This window comes from Danio rerio, chromosome 6, assembly GCF_049306965.1.
Source record: "Danio rerio strain Tuebingen ecotype United States chromosome 6, GRCz12tu, whole genome shotgun sequence".
Lineage (NCBI taxonomy): Eukaryota > Metazoa > Chordata > Actinopteri > Cypriniformes > Danionidae > Danio > Danio rerio.
The window spans coordinates 24,566,077-24,589,417 of NC_133181.1; the positions used below are offsets into that span (position 1 = coordinate 24,566,077).

The 23,341-nt window shown below is 35.4% G+C and overlaps 3 protein-coding genes across 19 annotated transcripts; 2 read left to right on the top strand and 1 right to left on the bottom strand.

The window, feature by feature from the left end:
- Window positions 1-153: 153 nt before the first annotated feature.
- On the top strand, window positions 154-10,636 carry atad5b (ATPase family AAA domain containing 5b). Of its 7 annotated transcripts, none has more exons than XR_012407174.1 (15): window positions 154-952; window positions 1,344-1,494; window positions 1,610-1,988; window positions 3,922-4,007; window positions 4,111-4,256; window positions 4,335-4,500; window positions 4,577-4,759; window positions 4,969-5,090; window positions 5,203-5,296; window positions 5,366-5,430; window positions 5,506-5,691; window positions 8,113-8,881; window positions 8,991-9,025; window positions 9,136-9,288; window positions 9,612-10,636. XR_012407174.1 is itself a non-coding variant. In XM_073952582.1 (14 exons), the coding sequence occupies exons 1-14, from the start codon at window positions 302-304 to the stop codon at window positions 9,682-9,684; spliced, it is 3,183 nt and encodes a 1,060-aa protein (XP_073808683.1). In that variant the 5' UTR covers window positions 154-301; the 3' UTR covers window positions 9,685-10,636.
- tefm (transcription elongation factor, mitochondrial) lies at window positions 7,981-15,676 on the bottom strand. 10 transcript variants are annotated; one of them, XM_073953107.1, is made up of 6 exons: window positions 15,559-15,676; window positions 13,277-13,749; window positions 13,077-13,194; window positions 9,079-11,155; window positions 8,374-8,739; window positions 7,981-8,266 (listed from the first exon to the last, which is right to left on the bottom strand). In XM_073953107.1, the coding sequence occupies exons 1-4, from the start codon at window positions 15,572-15,574 to the stop codon at window positions 11,121-11,123; spliced, it is 642 nt and encodes a 213-aa protein (XP_073809208.1). In that variant the 5' UTR covers window positions 15,575-15,676; the 3' UTR covers window positions 7,981-8,266; window positions 8,374-8,739; window positions 9,079-11,120.
- Window positions 15,677-15,731: 55 nt separating this feature from the next.
- On the top strand, window positions 15,732-20,027 carry rnf135 (ring finger protein 135). Of its 2 annotated transcripts, XM_073954072.1 has the most exons (6): window positions 15,732-16,097; window positions 16,278-16,358; window positions 18,023-18,118; window positions 18,213-18,323; window positions 18,848-18,956; window positions 19,044-20,027. In XM_073954072.1, exons 3-6 carry the CDS (start codon window positions 18,080-18,082, stop codon window positions 19,571-19,573), a joined length of 789 nt encoding a protein of 262 aa, XP_073810173.1. In that variant the 5' UTR covers window positions 15,732-16,097; window positions 16,278-16,358; window positions 18,023-18,079; the 3' UTR covers window positions 19,574-20,027. The 2 variants fall into 2 exon arrangements, with proteins under 2 accessions (XP_073810173.1, XP_021327436.3); XM_021471761.3 differs by lacking the exon at window positions 16,278-16,358.
- Window positions 20,028-23,341: the final 3,314 nt, after the last annotated feature.

Here is a 23,341-nt window from a genome sequence, read left to right on the forward strand (position 1 = left end):
AAAAGCATTGTCCGCTGTAGTAGAGCAACAGTTAGTCTACAGCTAAATTCATAGTTAATTGTAGACTAAAGAGCGCTAGACTTTTTGCGTATTTTGCTGGCAAGAAGCCGCGCCTTCGAGAAGTTGACGTCGGACGACAGGAGGAATTTGATTGGATAACGCAATCTTTCCGCTTGGCGCGAGGTTGAACTGTCGATTCGCGTCGTTATGAGCTTTCGTGCTCGGTGTTTCTTTTATGTTACTTTAGCCGGAAATGTGATATTTGGAATTAACACAAATAACATCGGAGTTTAAAATATTTATGGCAACAATGGATTCGTCGCTCTTTCCTCTGGCTGTTGTAAAAATAATGAACTCTTCCGGAAGTGTCTGCAACAGAAGGAATTTTCATGCTGGAGTCCTACAATCAGAAGGCAACCCCCAAACCCAAATGCACCCGAAACGTAACAGACTGAAACTAGCAAAAACGTACAGAACATCGGATAATATTGTCGGGAACAATCCCAGCCATGTAACTGGGAGCTACGAATCGACTACCTTTTGTAAAGGAACATTTTTTACAGATGCTGTAAGAACTACTGACGATAAAGACAACTTGACTCAGAAAGAACACTTTTCTCAAAGAGTGCAAAACAGCAATAAGGTGACATCAAAGAGGACGAGTAATAATATGAGCGTGCAGCTCGTCTGCACTCCTGCAAAGAGAGAGCATGCCTCTAGTGACAGTAGTTTAAAGCCAGCCATTGATCATTTTGGATCTAATAAAGAGGGGTTGACCAGATTTTTACAAACAGAGATAGATGATGGGGACCACTTGATAGATCAGCCAAAAATGAACATTGGCCAAATCCAAGAGACCTCAAAACATGATCCTATCCAAAACTTGAGGTCCTCAAACAACAGCACGTCTTCATGTAGAGAACCACCCAACGTCAGAACCGTCAAAGAAATGGTGGGTTAGCTTAAAGATGTCACACTGGTGTAACAATATAATTTTCTCACAGTATTGTGCATCAACTCTTTATTTTTGGAATATCTTCTAAAAGTGTTTTATTTTACATGGCTGTTTTATTGTCCAACACGTTACATTACAACTTAAATTTGCATGTTAAAATAATGTAGTTAATAATTTTATTATGTAATCATATATTTTTACATTTTAATACCCTCTACTGTGTAAAAGATGCTAAGAATTTATTCTGACAGCATTACCTATTTCAACACAACAGATTGGTTGGTCTTCAAGTCAAAAAGATCAGGTTTCACTCTTGTAGGATTTAAATTGAACTATTAATTTATTGTTCTTTGTACAGTGCTGTTTTTTTATTGTTGTTTTTTGGCAGAGGTTGAGCTGGAGAAAGGAAATTCCCAGTGAAAATAGCTGTGAGTTGCTGAAAGACATTCAAAAACTCAATTTGCAGTTTCCTGTCCAAAGGTTTTTCACCCTTCTTCTGAAGAAGGGAACTTCATCTATGGAGGAGAGCTCTGCTTTAGGTAGGCAATTATATTTGCAAATGAATATAAATGGTTGTTTTTTGTTTAAAATAATGATCATCAGGACAAACAGTCTTACGCAACTCCTTGCTGAAATCTGCCTTTATTTTTTTAGAAGCAGAAATGTCTGAAAATTACAAGCATCATTCAGATTATTGTGTTCAGAGGAAGAGAAAGCTGGAGCTGGAGGATCAGTACAGGACATACAAACGTTACAGAATGAACAAAGGAATTAGATTTGCCATTAAGGATTTTGAGCTATTTTCTGATGTTTTGGTCAACCCTCATTCAAAGTACACAAACCGACTGAGTCGAACAAAGTGCAGACAGCAACAAACTACATTCTGTGCTATAGTCACTGAACCAGTACAAAATGACTCTGTTTATCAGAACCAAAGGCTAAGAGTGGATGATGTTCTTTGGACAGATAAATATCAACCTCAGCAGTCAAGTGAAGTCATTGGAAACTCTGCATCTGTACGGCAATTGCACAGGTAAAAATGAATCACTGTAATATTACAGCCTATAGTAACATGGAATGTTAACCAAAAAAAATAAGTTTAATTTAATCATTCTTTTTCATACAACACACAAACATGTATCCACAATTTGCATAATGTTGGGTTTAATTAGTTACAAAAGAACATAGTTACTGTAATTAAACTACTTTTCATTTTTAGATGAATTTAACGGTCCAATTTAAATAAATTCAGAGAAGCAGGGTAATTGTAAATGTACTAATTAAACAATTTAGCTAAAAAATAAATACATAACTTTTAAATATTAAAAATATTAGATTTTGCTAAATGGATTTGCTAAATTTATTTACATAGCACATTTCATACAGAGTGGTTGTTCAAAGTGCTTAGCATGAACAAGATTAAAAGAAATATAAAATACTAAATAAGTATAGATTCCTCAAGACAATCACATATGCTTAATAAAGAAATGGAGAAACTAATTCATTACGATCATTCATCCATTCATTTTCTTTTCGGCTTAGTCCCTTTATTAATCCGGGGTTGCCACAGCGTAATGAACCACCAACTGATCCAGCATGTAACATCCACACACACTCATTCACTACGGACAATTTAGCCTACCCAATTCAACTGTACCACATGTCTTTGGACTGTGGGGGAAACCGGAGCACCCGGAGGAAACCCACACGAACGCAGGGAGAACATGCAAACTCCACACAGAAATGCCAACTGACCCAGCCGAGGCTCAAACCAGCGACCTTCTTGCTGTAAGGCGACAGCAGCACCTACTGGGCCACTGCGTCGCCATTCATTACAATGTATTTCAATAATTTTATTCAAGACGAAAAACTTGTATATTGTTTACATTAATTCCACAAAGACTTACACATTTCAAGTGTTTATTTCTGTTAATTTTGATGACACATAATGAAAACTCCAAATTCTGTATTAGAAAATTGGAATATAACTTAAGACCAATACAAAGCAAGGATTTTTAGAAATCTTGGCCAACTGAAAAGTGTGAGCATGCACACAGCACTCCATACTTAGTTGGGTTGCTTTTGCCTGAATTACTGCATCGATGTGGTGTGACATGGAGTCGATCAGTCTGTGGCACTGCTCGGGTGATATGAGAGCCCGGGTTGCTCTAATAATGGCCTTCAGCTCTTCTGCATTGTTGGTTCTGGCATATCACTTCTTGCTCTTCACGATACGCCATACATTTTTTATGGTGTTAAGGTCAGGAGAGTTTGCTGGCCAATTAAGAAACGGGATACCATGGTCCTTGGACCAAGAACTCAGTACTGTGTGCAGGTGACCTGTTGGAAAAGGAAATCTGCATCTCAATGAAGTTGGTTAGCAGCAGGAAGCATGAAGTGCTCCAAAACGTCCTGCTATATGGCTGTGTTAATCTTGGACCGCAGAAAACACAGTGGAGCAACACCAGCAGATGACATGGCACCCCAAATCATCACTGACTGTAGAAACTTTACACTGGACCTCAACCAACATGAATTGTTGTGTGCCTCTTCTCTCTTCCTCCAGACTCTGGGATCCTGTTTTCCAAAGGAAATGCAAAATGTTTTTTCATCAGAAAACATAACTTGGAGCACTCAGCAGCATTCCAGTCTTTAGCCTATGCGAGATACTTCTAATGCTGTTAAAACCTGTCTCGGATACGTCTGTACATGGTGGTTTTTTCACAATATTCAAATCTTCTGAGATATTGAAAATGGGGTTTTCATTAGTTGTCATCCAAATCATCAAAATTAAAAGAAATAAACACCTGAAACATATAATAATAATAATTTGTATTTATTTAGCGCCTTTCCAGAGTTTAAGGACACTTTACAAGGAATGCAACAAAAAGATAAACAAACACATGAAGTCAAATGTAACAAACTGGAACAAAAAACAAAACCTTTTTTCATTTCGCCAATCACAGCTGGCTAAAAGAATGGAAAACAAGAGCAGACACCGAAGAGAGGAGAAGACGACAAGATGAAAGAAGAATGAAAAAAGAAGCTGCTGGTGACTTACCTGCGTATATTTTCACTAAAATATAATATGGCAAGTTTTAAGCCTCTATTTTCTTGTTACTGACAAATGTTTCTAAACATTTCTATACCTGTAGAGTCCTGGGACTGTGGTGATTTTGTGGGTGATGCTGTATCCATAGACCAAGTGAAGGAGCTTTGTAACACTGTGCTCATTACTGGTCCTTCAGGAGTTGGCAAAACAGCTGCCGTGTATGCCTGTGCACAAGAGCTGGGATTCAAGGTAAATATTGTAGTGTTTTCTCTTTTGCAGCTCACTGACTGTCTATTACAACTAGCTTTAATGACGTGTTTCTCACAGGTATTTGAAGTGAACAGTTCAGCCCTGCGCTGTGGTCGACTCCTCCTTTCTCAGCTGACAGAAGCGACTCAGTCTCATCAGATGGACCTTGAGAGTATTAAACCCTCAGCTGTCGAATCTGAATCTGGGGTCATTAACCAAAGCCAAATCAAACCTGCTCCAGTTTGTGAGTGATTTTCCTTGATAAAAAGGCTATAGCTAATTAGATAGATTGAATCTGAAAGGATTGATTTTATCTTCAGCTTCCACAGGCAAGGAAGCACATAGAAAAGTTACTACTTCACCATCTAAGGAGACTTCAGTTTGTCGAAGTGATTCCCATAACATCAGAAATCCACAACCAGTAAAGCTCACTCGCTTCTTCAAGTTGAGTAGCAAAAAATCTCTAGTTAAAACATCTGATGGTCCAGAACGCTGTAAGCATGGTAAGTGCTTGTGGCTTGTTTAAAAAGTATGTGGATAAAGATGCCATTTAAGAAATAGTTCACTTACATATATTTAAGATAGATTAAATAACTTTGCACTTGTGTAATGATGCATTCAGTAAAACCATGGATGGATGCTTTTTATAAACATATTGCGGCAGTTAAGTTATTTCATTATTTATTATTAATAATTCCAAATCTAATTACAGCTACTGTTGAACCAGATAGACTTCAGAAATCGGGATCTGGGTGTAAAAGTGAAAGAGGCAAAGAGTCAGCCTCTAAAAATCAGAGCCGTGCAATCCCTGTGTCACTAATACTGTTTGAGGAGGTAAAAAGTCGTTGTTGTTAAACTGATCAGATAACATGCTTCATGATTTGAATAAATGAATTATTATATGATTTACCCCGTTCTACTTTTTGATGATAAATGTGCTCCCCAGGTTGATGTTATTTTCCCGGAAGATGTTGGATTTCTTACAGCTATTAAGACTTTTATGAGCACAAGCAAAAGACCCATAATTCTGACAACCAACGGTAAGCAACTTGTAATGGCACTATATGCAACGAAACATATTGGTTTGCTAAAATCTTGCTTACTCGTAGACCCATTATTTGGAGCAAGACTTAAGGGGCATTTTGACGAAATCCATTTCCGCACTCCTTCACTGGTGAGAACATGCATTTGAACAGTAATCTAAGCATATCACATTCTGATGAAGTAATTCTATATTTTTTTAACTCAGCAAACCATCAGGAGCTATCTGCAGTGTTTGTGTGCGGTGGAGAACATGAAAACTGATCCAGAATACATGGCCTTTCTGCTGTGTCAGAATAAGGGGGACATCAGGCAGAGTATTCTCCAGCTTCAGCTCTGGGTCTGTAGTGGTGGAGGGAGCACAGAACTGCAAATTCTCCAGAACACACTCAAAGTGAGTTGAATTGACATCTGTTGACGTTTTAATAATATTTGACTAGATATTTTTCAAGGCACTTCTATACAGCTTAAAATGACATTTAAAGGCTTAACTAGGGTAATTAGGTTAACTAGGCAGGTTTGGGTAATTAGGCAAGTTATTGTATAACGACGGTTTGTTCTGTTGAGTATGCAGAAAAAAACAATTTGCTTAAAGGGGCTAATACGTTTGACATTAAAATGATTCATAAGAAATTAAAAACTGCTTTTATTCTAGCTGAAATATAACAAATAGACTTTTTCCATAAGAAAACAATATCAGACATACTGTGAAAATTTCCTTGTTCTGTTAAACATAATTTGGGAAATATTAAAAAAAATCAAAAGGGGGTTAATAATTCTGACTTCAACAGATTTGGCTTCAGCTTTGACTAATCTAATGTATATGCACAAATATAATATTGTATAGCCTCCTATTAAAATATGAATTTAAAATATAGATTTGTGAGGCGTGTACTTATATTTCTGGAGTACTGTATGTATATATATATATATATATATATATACATGTATATTTTAGGGCTGGGCGATTTTTCAGATTTTTTTCGATTAATTCGTATTTACGTTTTAAGACGATTTAATTTTGAATCAAATCGGGAAATCGCGATTTAAAAATATATATATATATATTTAATACATTATAATGGCACCAATGCGCTTGGGTTCACTCTCTGTATGAAGCAGGAAGCACACCAGAAGCGCTTCTCGGCGACGCGCCGCGCAGCACCACGCAGCGGCATGGATTTTAGAATTTTAAACAGGTTTCTATACACACACCAGCGCCGACCAGCCAAGATTCATGAAGCAGTTCATATTTCAGCCGGCCCACAGAGCGCCATCTGATTAGTTTCATGTTAAATATCATGCGAATGTGTGCGTTTGGTGTGTGATAGTTTAAACTGTCATGTGCGCGCCGTGTCGCGGCGCTTCTGGTGTGTGACCTGCTTGACTGCCTGTTAAAGCGTGAAGTCATGTAGGATTTTACTTGTTGCACCCCTGTGTGGATTGTCAAGACATTCCCTCATCAAGTCGATAAACTCGATCTCAACATGTATGAAGGACGTAAAATCCTGCCATGTGAAAAACTGCACCGATCTTTTGGTTTGAACACGAGCAGAGGTGAGGGCCTGTAGCAGTGAAAATGAAAGTACCAGCCCCCATGACATTTTTTAGCGGACCTAATTGAAAACCAGATCAGGCAGCATAATACAGAGAGTGGAGCTAAGCGCGTCAAATGATCGGTATTTAAAAGGGGGAAAAATTACAATTAATATTAAATATAATAATATTAAATATATTATTTTATATTAGACACACATCTGGTGCTTTTATTTGCTCCTGCTATACATCCACAACTTCACACATTGGGTTAAATTAGGCTTTACAGTTTCCATGTTCAGTCCTTTACTTCCACTGTCTCTTTTTAAGAAAAATGCAGCATCCTTACAACCTGTCATTTAATCAGAAGACAAAGTCAAAGCCGAGCTGACAGCCAATCTTTCCTAGGCTCAGCAAAACTTGCAAAAAAATACCTCTGTATTCCTGCAAGTGCAATATTTACACAAATATTTCTTATTCAAATCTTCAGCAACACTATTTAACTCGTGAATTTGTTTTACATTTATTTACACCTTGACCGATTTTTGTATGACATGGCTATTAAAAATACAATGTTCCTTAACCAGATGGTTTTTCAAGTTACTTGAATGTTACTTCAGTCATGTTGTTGTAATGTTTTGAGAAGACTAGTAGTAAAAAAAAAAATCGAAATCGTGAATCGGTCAAACTTTATAAAAAACCTACATTTTTTTTGTTTGCTAAATCGCCCAGCCCTAATATATATATATATATATATATATATATATATATATATATATATATATATATATATATATATATATATATATATATATATATATATATATATATATATCTGTGTTAACTGTGGTTGGCCATTATTTCAATTTTAAATGGATAGACCACCCAAAAATGATTTCCATTATTTACAAACTCAAGTAAATGACATTTTCACAATTACTGTATGCATCTTGTTTGTACATCATGACATTAACTTGATATCATCAAGCATAAACCGGATGTACTATGACTCAAATTGATTGGTAATAGATATTGATTTACTGGGGTGATGTGGATTTTTGTCTCAGTGACTTTGTGTACTTTTTATTTTATCAGCATATCTAAACTTTTTCCAAAAGATAAAAAAAAATTGAACACAGTTAGTCTTGTATTTTGACTGATTTAATTTTTTTTCAAATCAAACCAGCAGTCTCCAAGTGTGTTGGTGATGATAATGATATTCAGTTGCAGAGATTCATAAATAAAAATTGATTTGTGCATTCTGTCTTAAACTCAACAGTGTAGATCATGGACTGAGCTGAAAAATAGCAGATGTTTGGAGATCCTGGCAGAGAAAACCGGAGCTGGTCTACTGTACTTTATCATCGGAAGTCTTTTTTCACCCAAATTCTCGTCTCAATCTTTTTATCTGCAAGAGTTTTCAAATCCCAATACTAAAGGAGAGAAGTCAGAAGGCTTAATGTTACAGACTTCCTCAAATGTACATGAGAGAAAATCAGCCTGCAGGGGAAAAACACACAGGCCAAAAACTATTTCTTACCCATATTCAGTCAAGGCTTCAGATCCCTCGAAGCAAACTAACAAATTGGCTTCTGAACCTCGTGCTCGTGGACAAAGCAAATCACTCATATTTCAGCATGTGTTGTGCATTGGAAGTTTTTTCGACAACATGTCTTTTGTGGATGCTTGCTTACAAAAACCATCTCTCAGTAGAACTGAACTTTGTAAAACAGAAGCTCTTGGTTGGATGGGCGCCACACTGAAGGATAGTTTGTTAGACTTGCAAAGAGAAGAGCAAATCAGACAATATTTTGAGAATTCCTCCCAGCTACTGGCTTTTGTGGAAGTTTTGAGTTTCCATCGCTGCCAGACTGAACTCTCTGGAATCTGGACAGAAGCTGCAAGACTGAGAGAGAAGATGTCTTCAGAGAGATGGGAGCAAGTGATGGCTTCCTTTTCTCAGCCATTTGGCCAAAAATACCTCGCAACGTGTCACTGCAAATTCTGTGAACCTAGGTTTGTCTGTATACGTATAATTCACTTAAAATGTAAGCTGTTGTCATTTCCTCATCCCACCTGTTTCTTTCTGCTGCTAAACAAAAATTATATTTATATAAAAAAAACTTTTGTTTCCATCATTTCTCCTTTTGTGTTCAGCAGGAGAAAGAAACTCATCCAGGTTTAAATCAAATGTACGATGGGCAAAAAAATGTGTTTTCATTTTTGGGTGAACTATCTCTTTTACCTTTATTTATGCTGTGGTTAAGTTCTTGTGGTATCTGATTTTTGACTCTTGTTACAGGGTTGCCCAGAAGCACAGGGAGTTAGCATCCATACTGAATTCCAGCAGAAAGATCTGTTGTCTTCGTAATAAGCGTGCTTTTTTCATGGACTACCTGCCCACTCTGCGATCAATCTGTCGATCAGAGAGAATTAAAGGACAGCACTCGATTAGGTATTTTTTTTTATCATCATGCATGGTTATTATACAGCCAAGTAAGTGTACAGTTGTATTTTGTGCACTTCTTTTCATAGGAAAATATTGCAAATACATAATATTTTGTATGAATCAATGTTTTTTCACTATGCAAGATTTGTTTTTAAATAATATTGTTCACTGTTAGCGCATGTTATCCAATGCATTAACTAATGTTTTCAAAGGAGACCATGTTGAGGGCTGGTGCTTTGTTATAAATAAGTGATTTTATTTCTTTTTTACAATTGTGTATTTGTTCAAGCAATGTTTTCTTTTTCTTCTCTCTCTCTTTGTCCTGTCAGACGTTCACACTACCTCTCAAGCCTTCACCTACCCAGAAGCACTTTAGAACTTATGGCAGTGGATTTCCCTTGATGTGTGACTGAGCTGGTGCAGTAAATTTTCTTCAACTTTTGCGTGGTTTTCTGTATAGTTAAAGGGATGTGAACTTTCAGTTTTTTATGTTTCAGAAATATTTTATTTAAAGACTTGTAAAAGACTGTTTATGGCATCTTTGTGTTTACAAAAAGCCAAATGATGAAACTATTAACTGTTTTTGTTTTCCGCAAAGAGCACATCCTATACACTGGAAAACAGTTGAGTTTGCTTTAAAGTGAGTAACCCCATTGCTTTTAAAGCGATTTAGTTGAATGTGTGCATAATTATAAAAACATACAAGTTACAACAGGGTTACTCGCTTTTGTTATGGGGCAGGCCAGTTGCATCCATCTAACCCCATTTCAGATATCTTGAGGAAAGCCTAAAAATGAAGAGTAGAACGTGTAATAGCTGCAAAAGGTAAAATCAACTCCTCCTTGTATTTAGAACGTGAGGTCATTACAATCCTCATTAGTCAGGTGTCGACCTTGTCCATATATGTTTGTGTTTGTATGTAAACTCTTGGATGTTTGTTTGTTGGTGTTGAGTATTGAGTATTCAATGTTTAAACACTGCAGCTCTATTTATATTCTCATGAATTAAATAAAATGACTTTGAACAGATACTTTAATCCAAGGGGCAGTACACATTCCCTTTAAGCAGCAACAAAGGGTTAAGGGCCTTTCTCAAATTTCCAACGATGACAGCTTAATCTTTGTGGGGTTTAAATTAGCACCCTTAAGATAAACATTTAGCTTCCAACCCAGAGCAAGGTCTCTTAATAGAAAAAGACAGTTAGGCTTGTTGTATAAAACTAAGTGCCACCTTTGAATAGGGCTGTAATGACATGTAAAATACCATGTTGTTGCCATTTAACGTTTAAAGCCTGACTATGTTCCAGTTTAACACCCGGGTAAATCAATAAAGTCTTGGGTAATGAATTAGAAAAGTATTGCGTAATGTTTTACTCAATGGCTGAAGGAACTTCCTAGCACTCAGCTGATCAAGTCCAAAATAAGTCAAACAGTCATCTGGTGGTGATTCACTCCTGCAGGAGCTCAAAAAATGCAACAGCTTGCAGTAGAGCATCACACATCTCTTCCCCTTTATTCCTACTACTCATCTGAAAGGAGTTCCTGTGCTTTAAAACCAGGTCATGAGGGAAAAGAACACGTGGGTCTCGCTTCATCACCGAATCCGTCATCATCTTTCTCAGTGTCTCAGCTCCACTTGTCCGACAGTCTCCCACCATTAGGTCAAAATGGCGACCAACGGATATGCGCATCATGTTAAGGACTTTAGGGGGGCTTCCTGGTTCCCTGGCTTGAGAGAGTAAAGCAAATAGCATGGCCTCTACTGTGCGGAGATGGACCATGACTGGAAATAAAGATGTATTCTGAGGAGAGATACTTGGCTTTTCCACTAAAAAGAAGTCAGCAGCAGGAAAGCTTGAAATAACTGAAGAAATCTAGAGTAGACAAAGAATATACACGGTAATTTTAAGAGGTTATCCCAGTGCACATTCACTAAATAGAAGTAGAAATCAATATTATGACAAGGTAAACCACAACTCTTGAGGTAACACTATTTTGATGGTCCATTTGAGTATTCGTGCATAGACTGTCTGCTTAATATGTTGATACTGCTCCAACAGACATTTCACTCACTATAAGAAATTTTGCAGGTACATGTCAACTTAGAATAACTTTAAACCCAACCCTAACCCCACCTAACAGTCTACTTATAACCTAATGAGAATTAGTTGTCATGTAGATGCAATGTAACTTAAATTCAACAAATGGACCATCAAAATAAAGTTTGACCACTTAGACATGGAATGTCAAATTAAATTCCTGGAAAACCGTTCCAACGCTGCTCCAACACATTTAAGCTGCGGTCACACAAGTGTTTGTGCGAAATTTGGTTGTAAGGCACTACGAAAAGGGGCGGGATTAAACAAGATTATTAGACATTAAAAAAGTGAGTGATTTAAATTTCTGTCCAGAGAGGTCATGTTTTGATCCTCGATTGGTCTCACGCAGTCAAGTGATGCGATTTCGCAGGTCAGAGTTCACAAGCTTAAAAAAAAAAAAAAAAAAGTTCACCAAGCTTGAACTTTGCACCACAGCTGACTGCAAAACTTAACGCATGAACCTGTGTTTCTAGTCTGACGCATTCACGCGCGTATGAATAGAAGTCTATGGGGAAAAGACCAGTGTGACCGCAGCTTTACCTGAAGGTTTCAAACAAGCTTGAAAGACTCAATTAGTTTGATCAGGTATGTTTAATTAGGGTTGGAACTAAACTGTTCAGGGCTGCAGCCCTCCAGGAATTGAGTTTGACATTCCTGACTTAGACATTTTGGCACATATAATTCTAATTATTTGTTTATCAAGATGGGAAATTACGATCAAAATGGATACAATTTTGAAAAAAACTGAACCTAAAATGTTTATCAAAAAAAATTGTGTTCTGCAGTAAACAAACAAACAAAAAACAAATACAAGATTGGTCTAGTGTGAGGATAAGGACATACTTCTAACCCTTTAATGAAAGCACATTATTAAAAATTATTCAATCACAGATCATTTTCATGCATTTTTTTAACATCAAAATGTCAGAAGAGTCAATATTTGATTTCTCTGTTGAAGCAAGATCTAATGCAATTTTTTTGTCCACATAAAACTGATGCACAGAACCAAGACTCCATCTTACAATTTGTTTATTTTTTATTTTCCAAGACGTGACCTTAAAGTCTCCATGAACCGGAAGCTTCGTTCGTTATTTATTTTATATTGTGAGTTGTAAATGACCAAACAGTGGAGGTGGATTTTTTTTCTACCGCAGGCTTATTGTATGCTGTAAAGAAGGCCTTTCATTCAGAAAGATCAGGAAAGAGGCTTTAGATAAGTTATTACAACCTAACAGACTCCTCCTGCTCACCATATCGGTTTGTTGTCAAAACTGACAGTTGAACCAGTGTGGTTAAGTATGTTAGCACACCCATTACCTCAAAATCAAGTAATCTGATAATTTAACTGAAAACAAACAGGAAGTGCATTTTGAGATTTCAATTAAAGAATAGAAGGGCAAACAGTTTTCTTAATGAAATGCACCGATGAATTGTTCACACACAAAACTGGCAAAGTGAGCTAACTAAATTGTAGGGTTAGTTTTGATTTCTTGGAGACTTTAATAAAGGAAAGGATTTCTCATTACTTTTAGTTTTATTGCAAAACACACACAATTAAATCGTTTTAAATATCAATCACTAATTCAAGTTCTTCAATCCTCAAGGATTGCAGGTTTACCTTCTCAGAACTAAATATTTAAACTCAATTAATATTAGAAACTTACATCTTCCAAATAATCAGATGCCAGATACGTGCCTTTCATAAAACTCTGGCACTCTGCTTGCTGCCAGTCGAGGACAGTTCTTGCCCGGTCCATGTGGGCCCAAGCAATTTTGTTTGTGCCACAAACAATGGATATGATAGAGCTTGCATCCTGCAAGATATCCAAGAACAAAACATAGCACAACATACATAGTTCATTCACAGAAGAAGTTCTAAACACAAATTTGCCCTACCTCCAAGTGAGCTCGATTAACATCTGGTTTTATAAATTTAGCCAGATGGACTTTCCCCTTGTTCCTCTTCCTTTTGTTATCTGGATTAAGAATGGAGTCGAACACCATGATGGCGCTCTTGTATTTCAGTAAGGGCACGTTAATGACACTCTCCAGACTGCTGAATGGTCCATGTCTGGTCCTGTACTTGACAATGTTCACCGATTTCCGTCCTCGCAGCAATTTAACCTGTTCCAGTTCTGACTCTGTGGCTGTATTGAGACGCTGGAGGATGACTGCACGTTGCTCTTCAGTGTAACATGAGTCCAGGGCTTTGGCATTTTCTTGTCTCAATTCAGGGGAAATGGATGCATTCGAGCTATCAAACTCTGAAAACATTATTTTGCTACTTCTACAACAGGTGAAGTGCAAGAATCGGAGTGCATAGTCAGGCAAGGAGCTTGGAGGAGGACGACTGAACAGACTGTAATGTCCTGCAATCAATCAAACATTTAATGGATTTAATCAAACAAGCGTACAAGACAAAACCATCAACATATCACATCACACATATTGCATTTTGTTCTATAGATTGCTGTATGGGTGTAAAAATACATTAATATGGATTGATCAAATGACTAACGATATGATGTATTGATTATTTGCATAATAAGCGGATACCTCCATATTTTTAAAGACGCATTTTTCTGTACTTTGTTTTTGGTAACACTACAATAACACGAATAATGATGTATTAAAATGTAAACCAAAAAATACTTTATTATGAATTAATAATGAGTTAATACATGCACTAAATTATGAAATAACTTTAACTACAACATAAGTCACAAGAGTTCATGTGTGAATAATGTCTACCTTAATTTCTTGTTAGTACATGTTGTTAATTAACATTTGAGTTTAAGCTAAATGTAACCAACATGAACTCATGAGCTGTTAATGTATAGTTATGTCATGACTGGGCCCACACGGAATCTGCGCACGCAGGTTTCTAGCCCATCATTGATTCTGTTTATTTGCTTGTGTAAAATGTGTGTACATTTATATTTATTCAATTTTCAAATTAATTTTAGCACAATTATTGACTAATATGAACATGTTCATTTAATTTATTTACAATATAGTTTGTAAAGTAATATTTTCTGTCTTTTAGTAGATATATAGAATACTTGCTTTGTTTACCAAATAAAGTGGATCTAATATAATTTGCATTGTAAACATTAAATACAAGTACAAAAGATATTACTTTGTAGTTCATATAGTAGGGTTTTATTTATGATACTCCCAAAATCATTCTGCATAAATCCGCAGATTTTTAACAAAATTCTGCGAAGAAATAGCAAAAAATTAATAGAATAGAATAGAAAAAACTTCTGTCTGTCCCCAATCATGACTTTACTAGGAGGGGCACATCACTATTAACTACTCACAAACTCCTGTTTAAACTGTTCATGTCATATGGTTCATGTTGACAACACTTTTCTATTGTTATTCACTGTAAATGAACTAGATGGATGTGCATAAGGAGTTCATGAGAAGTTAGTAGAATGGTAAAGTCACGATAAAATCCGATAAGAGTTCATGATGGTTAAATTAAGCATACTTATGTGGTACAATCATACACTAACAAGTAATTAAGGTATGTGACGTAGTTAAAGTTAGTTCATGATTAGCACATGCATAGACTAATCAGTAGTTCATAATACAGCAATGTTTAGTTTACATATTATCACATCATTATTTATATACTGTTATTGTAAAGTGTTACCCTTGATGTTGTGGACGACTTTGTCAGTTCATAAAAATGACAATATCTTAAAACTGATATTGATCTGCTGGAATCGAAATTGTATCCGAAAATTTTTTAGAGAGCTATTGTGTCACTGTAGAGTACATATTATATCGTAAGATATCATACCGATAGAAAGTAGCTATACAGTAATAAACAGAAATACAAGGCCAATGTTGCAAAGTTTGCAGAAAACTCCATTTCCTTAACCTCCAATTTTCAACCCTGCATGAGTTTCTTGCTTGTGCTGAAGATAAAATAAGACTTGATGGTCCTTGTATTCTTTCCCTACTAACGTTATGTATATCCAACATTAACAACATTGTTAGGTATATATTATCTAAAGTTGAGAAATAAACTCAAGCAGGTTGGCAGATTAGAAAACAATGACAGAATATACGAGCAAGATTATTCATATAGAACTATTCAAAAAGCTATTACTTGCATCTATGCTTGCATCTGCTGTTACCTTTGAGAACGACAGAGGACAGAATACCTTTCACGATCCACATATTTAATCGCCACACACTAGTGTTCGCTTTACATATGGGTATGCCTTACGCTCGTTGGGTTGTTGCCTTCAGTGGCCCGAGGTTGCGTTCTCGTGTGGAAACATGGCGTTTGTAACTGGTTCCGACTATATACAAGACGGGACAAAACGGCCTGCCTGGAGTTTCACTTTCGATCCCGAGAAGAATTTTTGACGTGATGTCGCCATTATATGAGGATATTGTGAAGTTTGTCGCGAATAATCTTAAATGCGAAATATGTTTTAATATTTTCACAAAACCCGTTACACTAGTTTGTGGCCATAACTATTGTCACACGTGCATAAAAGAATGCTGGGCTAAAAGCGTGAAAAGAGATTGTCCACATTGCCGGAAAGAAATAAACAGCAGTGCATTAGAGATTAATTTTACTCTATGCGACATTCTGGAGTTACAGGAGCTTGGTGGTTGGACATTCTGGGATATTCTGGCTGAAACAGACCAAGATCATAAAACCCAACATGCTGGGAGAGCAATTACAAAAGTGGCAAGTTCATGGTTTTAATCTTTAAAAGTTTATCTCAAACAGCCTAATAATGAAGCAAAAAAATGATGATTGAAATAACTGCTAGTCTAATATACCAGTGTCACCAAATGGGCCACTGCCCTGCAGAATTTATCTAAACCATAATCAAACTTACAAGGTATTCTTGAAACTTCCAAGCAGGTGTGTTCAAGTGAGTTGAAGCTAAACTCTGCAGGAACACTGGCCCTTCAGCACTGAGATTGGTGACCCCTGCCTTACACTGTAAATTATTTAACCGCAACTTAAAGGCTACTAGTTGAATTACTTTCACAGTGAGTTGTTTTACAGTAAATTACTATCAAAAGTAGTTAGTTTAGTTAGTTGGTTCATAGTTATTTTAAAAGCAAGTTATTGTATCATTTATAAAATAAATAACTGAAATGACAGCCATATAATTTGACTTACAGTAAATATGCCATTACTGTGATTTAATTGTAGGATGCTGTCGAAATAATGTATTCATCTGTATAGTTACAGTTATTAAGCTTAGTATCAAATTTTCACACTGTAAATTCTGTAAACACTGTTAGATGTAAAAAAAAAAAAGGTTACTTCAAAAGGTATAATCAGAAAATGTTTATAAAGTGTATGCATGAATATGAAGCACAATAGATAACACTTTACGATAAAGTATCATTACTTACAACTACGATTACTGAGCCTTATTACACGGTATCAGTGAACAACATGCCTATAAACAGTCAAAATATTTCAGCAAGTAGTAGGCCAAAAGATTTACATGTTAAACTTTTTTTTATATATATTTGAACTATAAAGATAACCAATTATGTTTTCTATCATTTCACTAATATGAAAACCACTGCAAAAACATTGTGAATATTCTAAAAAGCACTTTAAAAGTTTAAATATTAGTAATTATTCACAACATTTTTTGGCCCCACAATATTAATGTGCATGTTCATTGTCATCATATATTGAATTACTTAGTATCAGCAAATACATATTACATCAGATTACTGCAGTTTAACAGTTGCTGTAGAATTTCAAAGCAAATTCTAAAGTAATCGTTCACCCAAAAATTACAATTCTGCCATCATTTCCTCATGCTGTTTAAATCTTGTATGCATTTGTTTGGTTTTCTGAACACAAAGGGAAATAACTGGAAGATCTCCTCATTTGCCACCTTTAGAAAAGAAATACTACCACAGTAATCAATCTGTCTAGTCTGAAAGGTGATACAGATCTGAGTTGATACATTCTGGTTATCAGCAAAAAGATAATTCTTTCTTTCTTTTATACATTTTCCTTTTTATATACAAGTTTGATCCCTACCTTAAAAGCCAGATAATACCAGTCAAAAGACTATGCTGGGAAACCCTCTCTTAACACAAATAAGACAAAAAAGCAACATAGAATAGAACATAGAAAGTGTGCCTGTTCATTTAAAATAGGTATGGGTCTGTATATGATTCTGATGGTATGATAACCTTGGATAGAAATAATACGGTTTCATGGTATTGTGATTACTTCTCGGAAAAAAAGTTATTTTTAATGTCTGGGTAAAAAAAAAAAACTTTTATCCCCCATTGAACACAATATATTTTATTTTACAAAACATTTAAAATTTTTAGACCAGTAGCTTTTGATGTAGAGGTTCTTTTTCTGCTGGAGATAATTATTCATTCATTCATTCATTTACTTTTCAGCTAAGTCCCTTTATTTATCTGGGGTAAATAATATATGTGTGTGTGTGTGTGTTTGTTATACCTTAAGAACGGTATAACAGAAAAATTTGTCGGTTTTAAAACATTGACTTATCCAAACCACGGTAAACCTTAAGACTGGTTATTAGTTATGTATTATATTTTGGAATATACCAAGTTATTATTGACATGTACACTGTGCTATTCTCACCTGCTCATTAGGACAGTCTAATAAAACGTCTGGATTGGTTAAAAGCTGAGATCAGAAAAACAGAAGACATGCTTTCAGAAGAACTAGACTCAAAGAAGGATTACAAGGTAATGTTTTTACCACATGAAAATGTGCATACAGTTTGTATACAACGGGAAATACACGTTTAGAAAATAATAAATCATTTTGAATCATTCTCAGGATGGGTGTGATACTGTTCAGATGGATGGATCATCTATAGACAGTTATCCTACTTCAAGCTGCTATGCTGACAGAATTTATAGTCTGACATCACAGGAACAGTCGGAGGAGGTATCTGAAGATAATTACCACTGTAACTGAGGCTCTTCTTAAGTTCCTTTTTCGAATACTTTACTGATATTTGCTTACAACTTACTTCTTCGATGGTTATATTTAAGGTGAATTTAAGCTGTTGCTGACATATTATCAATTTTTTATAAAAAAAAATATCAATTTTTTTAAATAATTGAGAATAATTCATAAATACATGTCACTCTTTGATTGGATGAAAATCTCTGATGGGATGGTGCTAAATGATTGACAGGCAAAAAGTTCCTCGATTGTCCTTTAATTAGCTAAATGCCTCTTTTATTCTATCCATATTTTTGTGAGTAATCTCTGCACAGTAATTTCAGTAATGTATATCAGTAAGTAAGGTGATTTTATGTATAGCATTAAATAAAAGTCCATGTTTTGGTAAGGGATTAAGGCGGGGTTTTTTTTTTAATTGCTGTAATGAAAAAATGCTGAGAAACATACAGTGACTTTCACTTTCATGGAAATGGGCTTCTTATCAAAACCATGTACTGCCCTAGGAAGGTTCACTGGAGTTTGTAGAGGTGGATCCAGAAAATTCAAACACTCTTGAAGATGCTCATCTAACTCCTAGTGCAGAAGCTCAGCAGCAGAGCAGCAGAGCTGAGGGTAAGGTTTGTGTTCTAACTGTCATTTTCTTGCATTTGTATCTTTATGATATTTAAATTATGATATCATATATGCTCTTTCTTCCAGCTGCTCTTCCTGCAAAGTTTGTTGATCTTTCCTTCTGTCCTGAACTGGGAAACAAGCGGCTCATTTTTTGTCCAGAGAAACGCAGTTTGGCAACACGCCTGGGGCACCAAGGAAGAACTACGCATGGTCGTTTCGATGCCTGTCAGTGGATGGCGAATCAGGAATTAGGAGGAGGATGCTTTTATTGGGATGTGGACACAACACACTGCACTGGATGGGCTGTTGGGGTGGCATATTCCAGTCTGATGCGTAGGGATAGGTTGGGAAGAACTTCCTCATCTTGGTGTTTGGAGTGGAGCAGCGGGCAACTGGGTGCTTGGCACAATGATTTAAAGACTTCTGTTAAGCATCGTGTTCCTAGTAATGTGCGAGTAATTCTGGACATGGCTAAAGGAAAGCTGTACTTTCAGAGTTTGTGTGATAACCTGCTTGAATTGCACTGTTTTAAGGTCAGTTTTTCTCACCCTGTCAGACCTGTCTTCTGGCTGTATGGGTTAACACAAAACACCTTATCCTTTCCTAAACATTGAATGTTGGATAAAGGATAATAGATTGGAATAGTTTGTAGTAGTTATGCACTCCGTTATTTCAGAATATTTTGTTGAAATCAGAATTATTAGCCCCTCTTTGATTTTTTGATTTTTTTTTTAAATTTGCCAAATTATGTTTATTAAAGCAAGGACATTTTCACAGTATGTCTGATAATATTTTTTTTCTTCTGGAGAAAGTATTTGTTTAATTTGGGCTAGAATAAATGCAGTTTTTTATATTTTAAAAACCATTTTAAGGTCAAAGTTATTAGCCCCTTTAAGCTATTTTTTTGACAGTGTACAGAACAAACCATCATTATACAATAACTTGCCTAATTATTAGCCCCCCTGTTTATTTTTTTCCCCAATTTCTGTTTATCGAAAAGCTTTTTTCAACACATTTCTTAACATAATAATTTTAATAACTAATTTCTAATAACTGATTTATTTTATTTTTTGCCATGATGACAGTAAATGATATTTTACTAGATATTTTTCGAGACGCTTCTATTCAGTTTAAAGTGGCCTTTAAAGGCTAGGTTAACTAGGTTAATTAGGTTAACTAGGCAGGTAAGGGTAATTAGGCAAGTAACTGTATAATGATGGTTTGTTCTGCAGACTATCGAATAAAATCTAGTTTAAAAGGGCTAATAATTTTGACCTTAAAATGTTTTTTAAAAAATTACAAACTACTTTTATTCTTGCTGAAATAAAACAAATAAGACTTTCTCTAAAAGAAGAAATATTATTAGACATACTGTGAAAATTTCCTTGCTCTGTTAAACATAATTTAGGAAATATTTAGGAATTTTAAAAAAATAAAAGGGGGGCTAATAATTTTGACTTCAACTGTAAATGAACTGTTTTAGTTGCTTTTCTGTTTTTAGACGATTTTTTTAAATCACTTTTATATGAATTTTAATTTCTTTGTCTAGCACCATAAAGAGAGGTTTGCTTTTCTGTGTATGTGAAATTTGTGTGATAATAGAATAAAGTTTATAATAAAACCAGGATCTTTTAAAGAGTGATCGATCCTTAACATAATCACCCAAAATAACGTTTATAAGATAAGGAACATATTTGTAAATATTATAAGCAATGAAAGCTTCTACATTCATCCAAAAAGGTTGAGAATATTGGCAGGACCAAAATAAACATGAAATAGTTTCATTAAAGCATTCACAAAACAGCATTTTAACTCAATATCAATTTTAGATTTTTGTAGAAATGTTTTTGTAGGGTAAATTAATAAAAATTATAGTTCTTTAGCCTTATTTGTAATGGAAAATTGCATTACATAAAATTAGTAAATTCCTGTTATGTAATAGGTATCTTGCCATAAAGTCTAAATTTAAATAATGTCCCTTAAATATCAGCTCATCGCTAAACAAATTGTAAATAAAATTTTATTCATTTTTGTACAAGATATTGCTATTATTTCAAATAAAAAAAACTATGCGGGCAGAACTTCGTGGAGATTCTCAATTTTATAATTACAAATTAAAAAAATTCTAAAGCACCTATATGAGAGAAAAACCCATTGAGAGAAATCGGTATTTAGGGTATTAAAATTTAGACCACTTTTCAACTTAGCATAAATAATTTTTTAATAGAATCAGTTTTTTTTCAAAGAACTTTTGTCAGCATTCCATCAATTAGTTAGTTTGTGTGTTAAATCAACAAAAATAGACTGGGCTTATAGAAATACCTTCTGCTTTAAGGAGCTCTTCGTAGCCAATGGTACCTTTTGTGTTTTTTCAGTGATTGGAAGAAAATTGATAAATCTTTAATTATTTTATTTTCCAGTTACTGTATGTCACACTCTCTCTCTCTCACGGGAATATTACAAATGAAAAATTCAAAAAAATTACCCACTGGCAATAATTCACATTTGTTTATGTTAAAGTAAAAACCTGAGACTTTAAAAAAGGGTTCAAGTGTTTTTGTGAAGCGCCCTTCAAAAACAAAACAGTATCATCCGCTGACTGCCTTTTTACCACTTCAGTGTTTTCAATAGACATTGAAGGCCGCTTTTCTGGACTGTTTTAAGAAACTTCTCAAGACTCAGCTTTTTACCATTGTTTTTAACTTCGATTGATTATTTTTGTCAATTTAATCATTCAATTTTATTGTTCATATCTTATTGTCTTATTGTGATGTTTTTACTGTTTTTTTATTGTTCTGCTTTCTTACTGTATGCCTTGTAGCGCTTTGGGTCTGAGAAAAGCGCACTATAAATAAAATTTTATATAATAATAATTCATTCATTCATTTTCTCTTCGGCTAAGTCCCTTTGTTAATTTAGGGTCGCCACAGTGGAATGAACCACCAACTTATCCAGCATTTGTTTTAAGCAGCGAATGCCCTTCCAGCTGCAACCCATCACTGGAAAACATCCATACACATACATACAATATGGACAATTAGGCCTAGCCAATTCACCTACAGTATACCACATGTCTTTGACCTTGTGGGGGAGCACCCTGAGAAAACACACACGAACATGGAGAGAACATGCAAACTCCACACAAAAGTGCCAGCCGGGGCTCGAGCCAGTGACCTTCTTGCTGTGAGGCGATTGAGGTACCCACTGCGCCACCGTGCTGCCCTATAACATTAATAATAATAATTATGATTATTAGTATATTCCTTTCATTGAGCTTTCTCTAATATTTATATTTATAAGTTTGGTAGCTCTCGAAAACAGATAAAGGAAGCTTGAGCATCCCTGTCTGACTCCTCATCTCAAAGAAAATCTAGGAGGGATACTGTACAGTATGCTGAACAGTAATAGTATTATATCAATGACAATGTTATCTAAATTACTGGAAGTAAGTCGATAATCAATCCTAGATTGAGAAGATAAAAGTTTGTTTCTTCAAGTAAAGCATTCATGTGTTGAATGAGATTTTCTCCATAGATCAAACAAGGAAAATTTTTTCTAAAAAAGTCATTACATAGTACGGATTAAGGATCCCAGCTTAATGAGGCCATCTATCCAATCTATTATTCAGGACGACATGAAATCACCACCAAAGATTAGAGAAGACTTAAAATATATGGTTAACATGAATCACCCGATCACCTAATTTATCAAAAAGATCATTCATTCATGAATTTTCTTGTCGGCTTCTCCCTTTATTGATCCGGGGTCGCCACAGCGGAATGAACTGCCTACTTATCCAGCAAGTTTTTACGCAGCGGATGCCCTTCCAGCCACAACCCATCTCTGGGAAATCAAAAAGATCAAAAAGTTAAAATTGTAGTTTACATTTAAAATTCCAAGGGCAAGTAAAATGTAGTGTTGAGACATATCACATTCAGATCTTAAGAATTTCCATTTAAATCATTTTTTAAGTATAAACCCCAGCAGAATTAGTAATGCCATGTGATGACCACAGTCCCCACTGCAGCCTCCAAAATTGTACCTGACAAAAGTCTTGTCGTCAATCCCAGTTGTAAAAACAACAATTAATAACTTGACTTCTAATTGGAAAAGTGGCAGAAGGAGGATTTTTTAGATGAATCATCTGTTGAACTGCATCCAAATCATCACAGATACCGCAGCAGACCTGCATGGAACCCTCACGGACCCATGCAAGAATCTTACAGAAATCAGTCAAGTTTGGTGAAGGAAAAATTGGTGTATAGGTTTGGGGTTACATTCAGTATGGGGGCGTGCAAGAGATCTGCAGAGTGGATGGTAACATCAACAGCTTGAGGTATCAAGACATTTGTTCTGCGCATTACGTTACAAACCACAGGAGA

Bases quoted from the DNA above. Each gene is read 5' to 3' on its own strand.
- atad5b (XM_073952582.1), top strand. From the start codon at position 302: ATGGCAACAATGGATTCGTCGCTCTTTCCTCTGGCTGTTGTAAAAATA. The intron at 5,091-5,202 runs GTAAAAAGTCGT...TGTGCTCCCCAG, and splicing joins CACTAATACTGTTTGAGGAG to GTTGATGTTATTTTCCCGGA. The intron at 5,297-5,365 runs GTAAGCAACTTG...GCTTACTCGTAG, and splicing joins CATAATTCTGACAACCAACG to ACCCATTATTTGGAGCAAGA.
- tefm (XM_073953102.1), bottom strand. From the start codon at position 15,574: ATGTGGATCGTGAAAGGTATTCTGTCCTCTGTCGTTCTCAAAG. The intron at 13,750-15,531 runs GTAACAGCAGAT...GATTGATTGCAG, and splicing joins GTCCTCTGTCGTTCTCAAAG to GACATTACAGTCTGTTCAGT. The intron at 13,195-13,276 runs GTAGGGCAAATT...GATATCTTGCAG, and splicing joins TTAATCGAGCTCACTTGGAG to GATGCAAGCTCTATCATATC.
- rnf135 (XM_021471761.3), top strand. From the start codon at position 15,771: ATGTCGCCATTATATGAGGATATTGTGAAGTTTGTCGCGAATAATCTT. The intron at 18,119-18,212 runs GTAATGTTTTTA...AATCATTCTCAG, and splicing joins ACTCAAAGAAGGATTACAAG to GATGGGTGTGATACTGTTCA. The intron at 18,324-18,847 runs GTATCTGAAGAT...GTACTGCCCTAG, and splicing joins CACAGGAACAGTCGGAGGAG to GAAGGTTCACTGGAGTTTGT.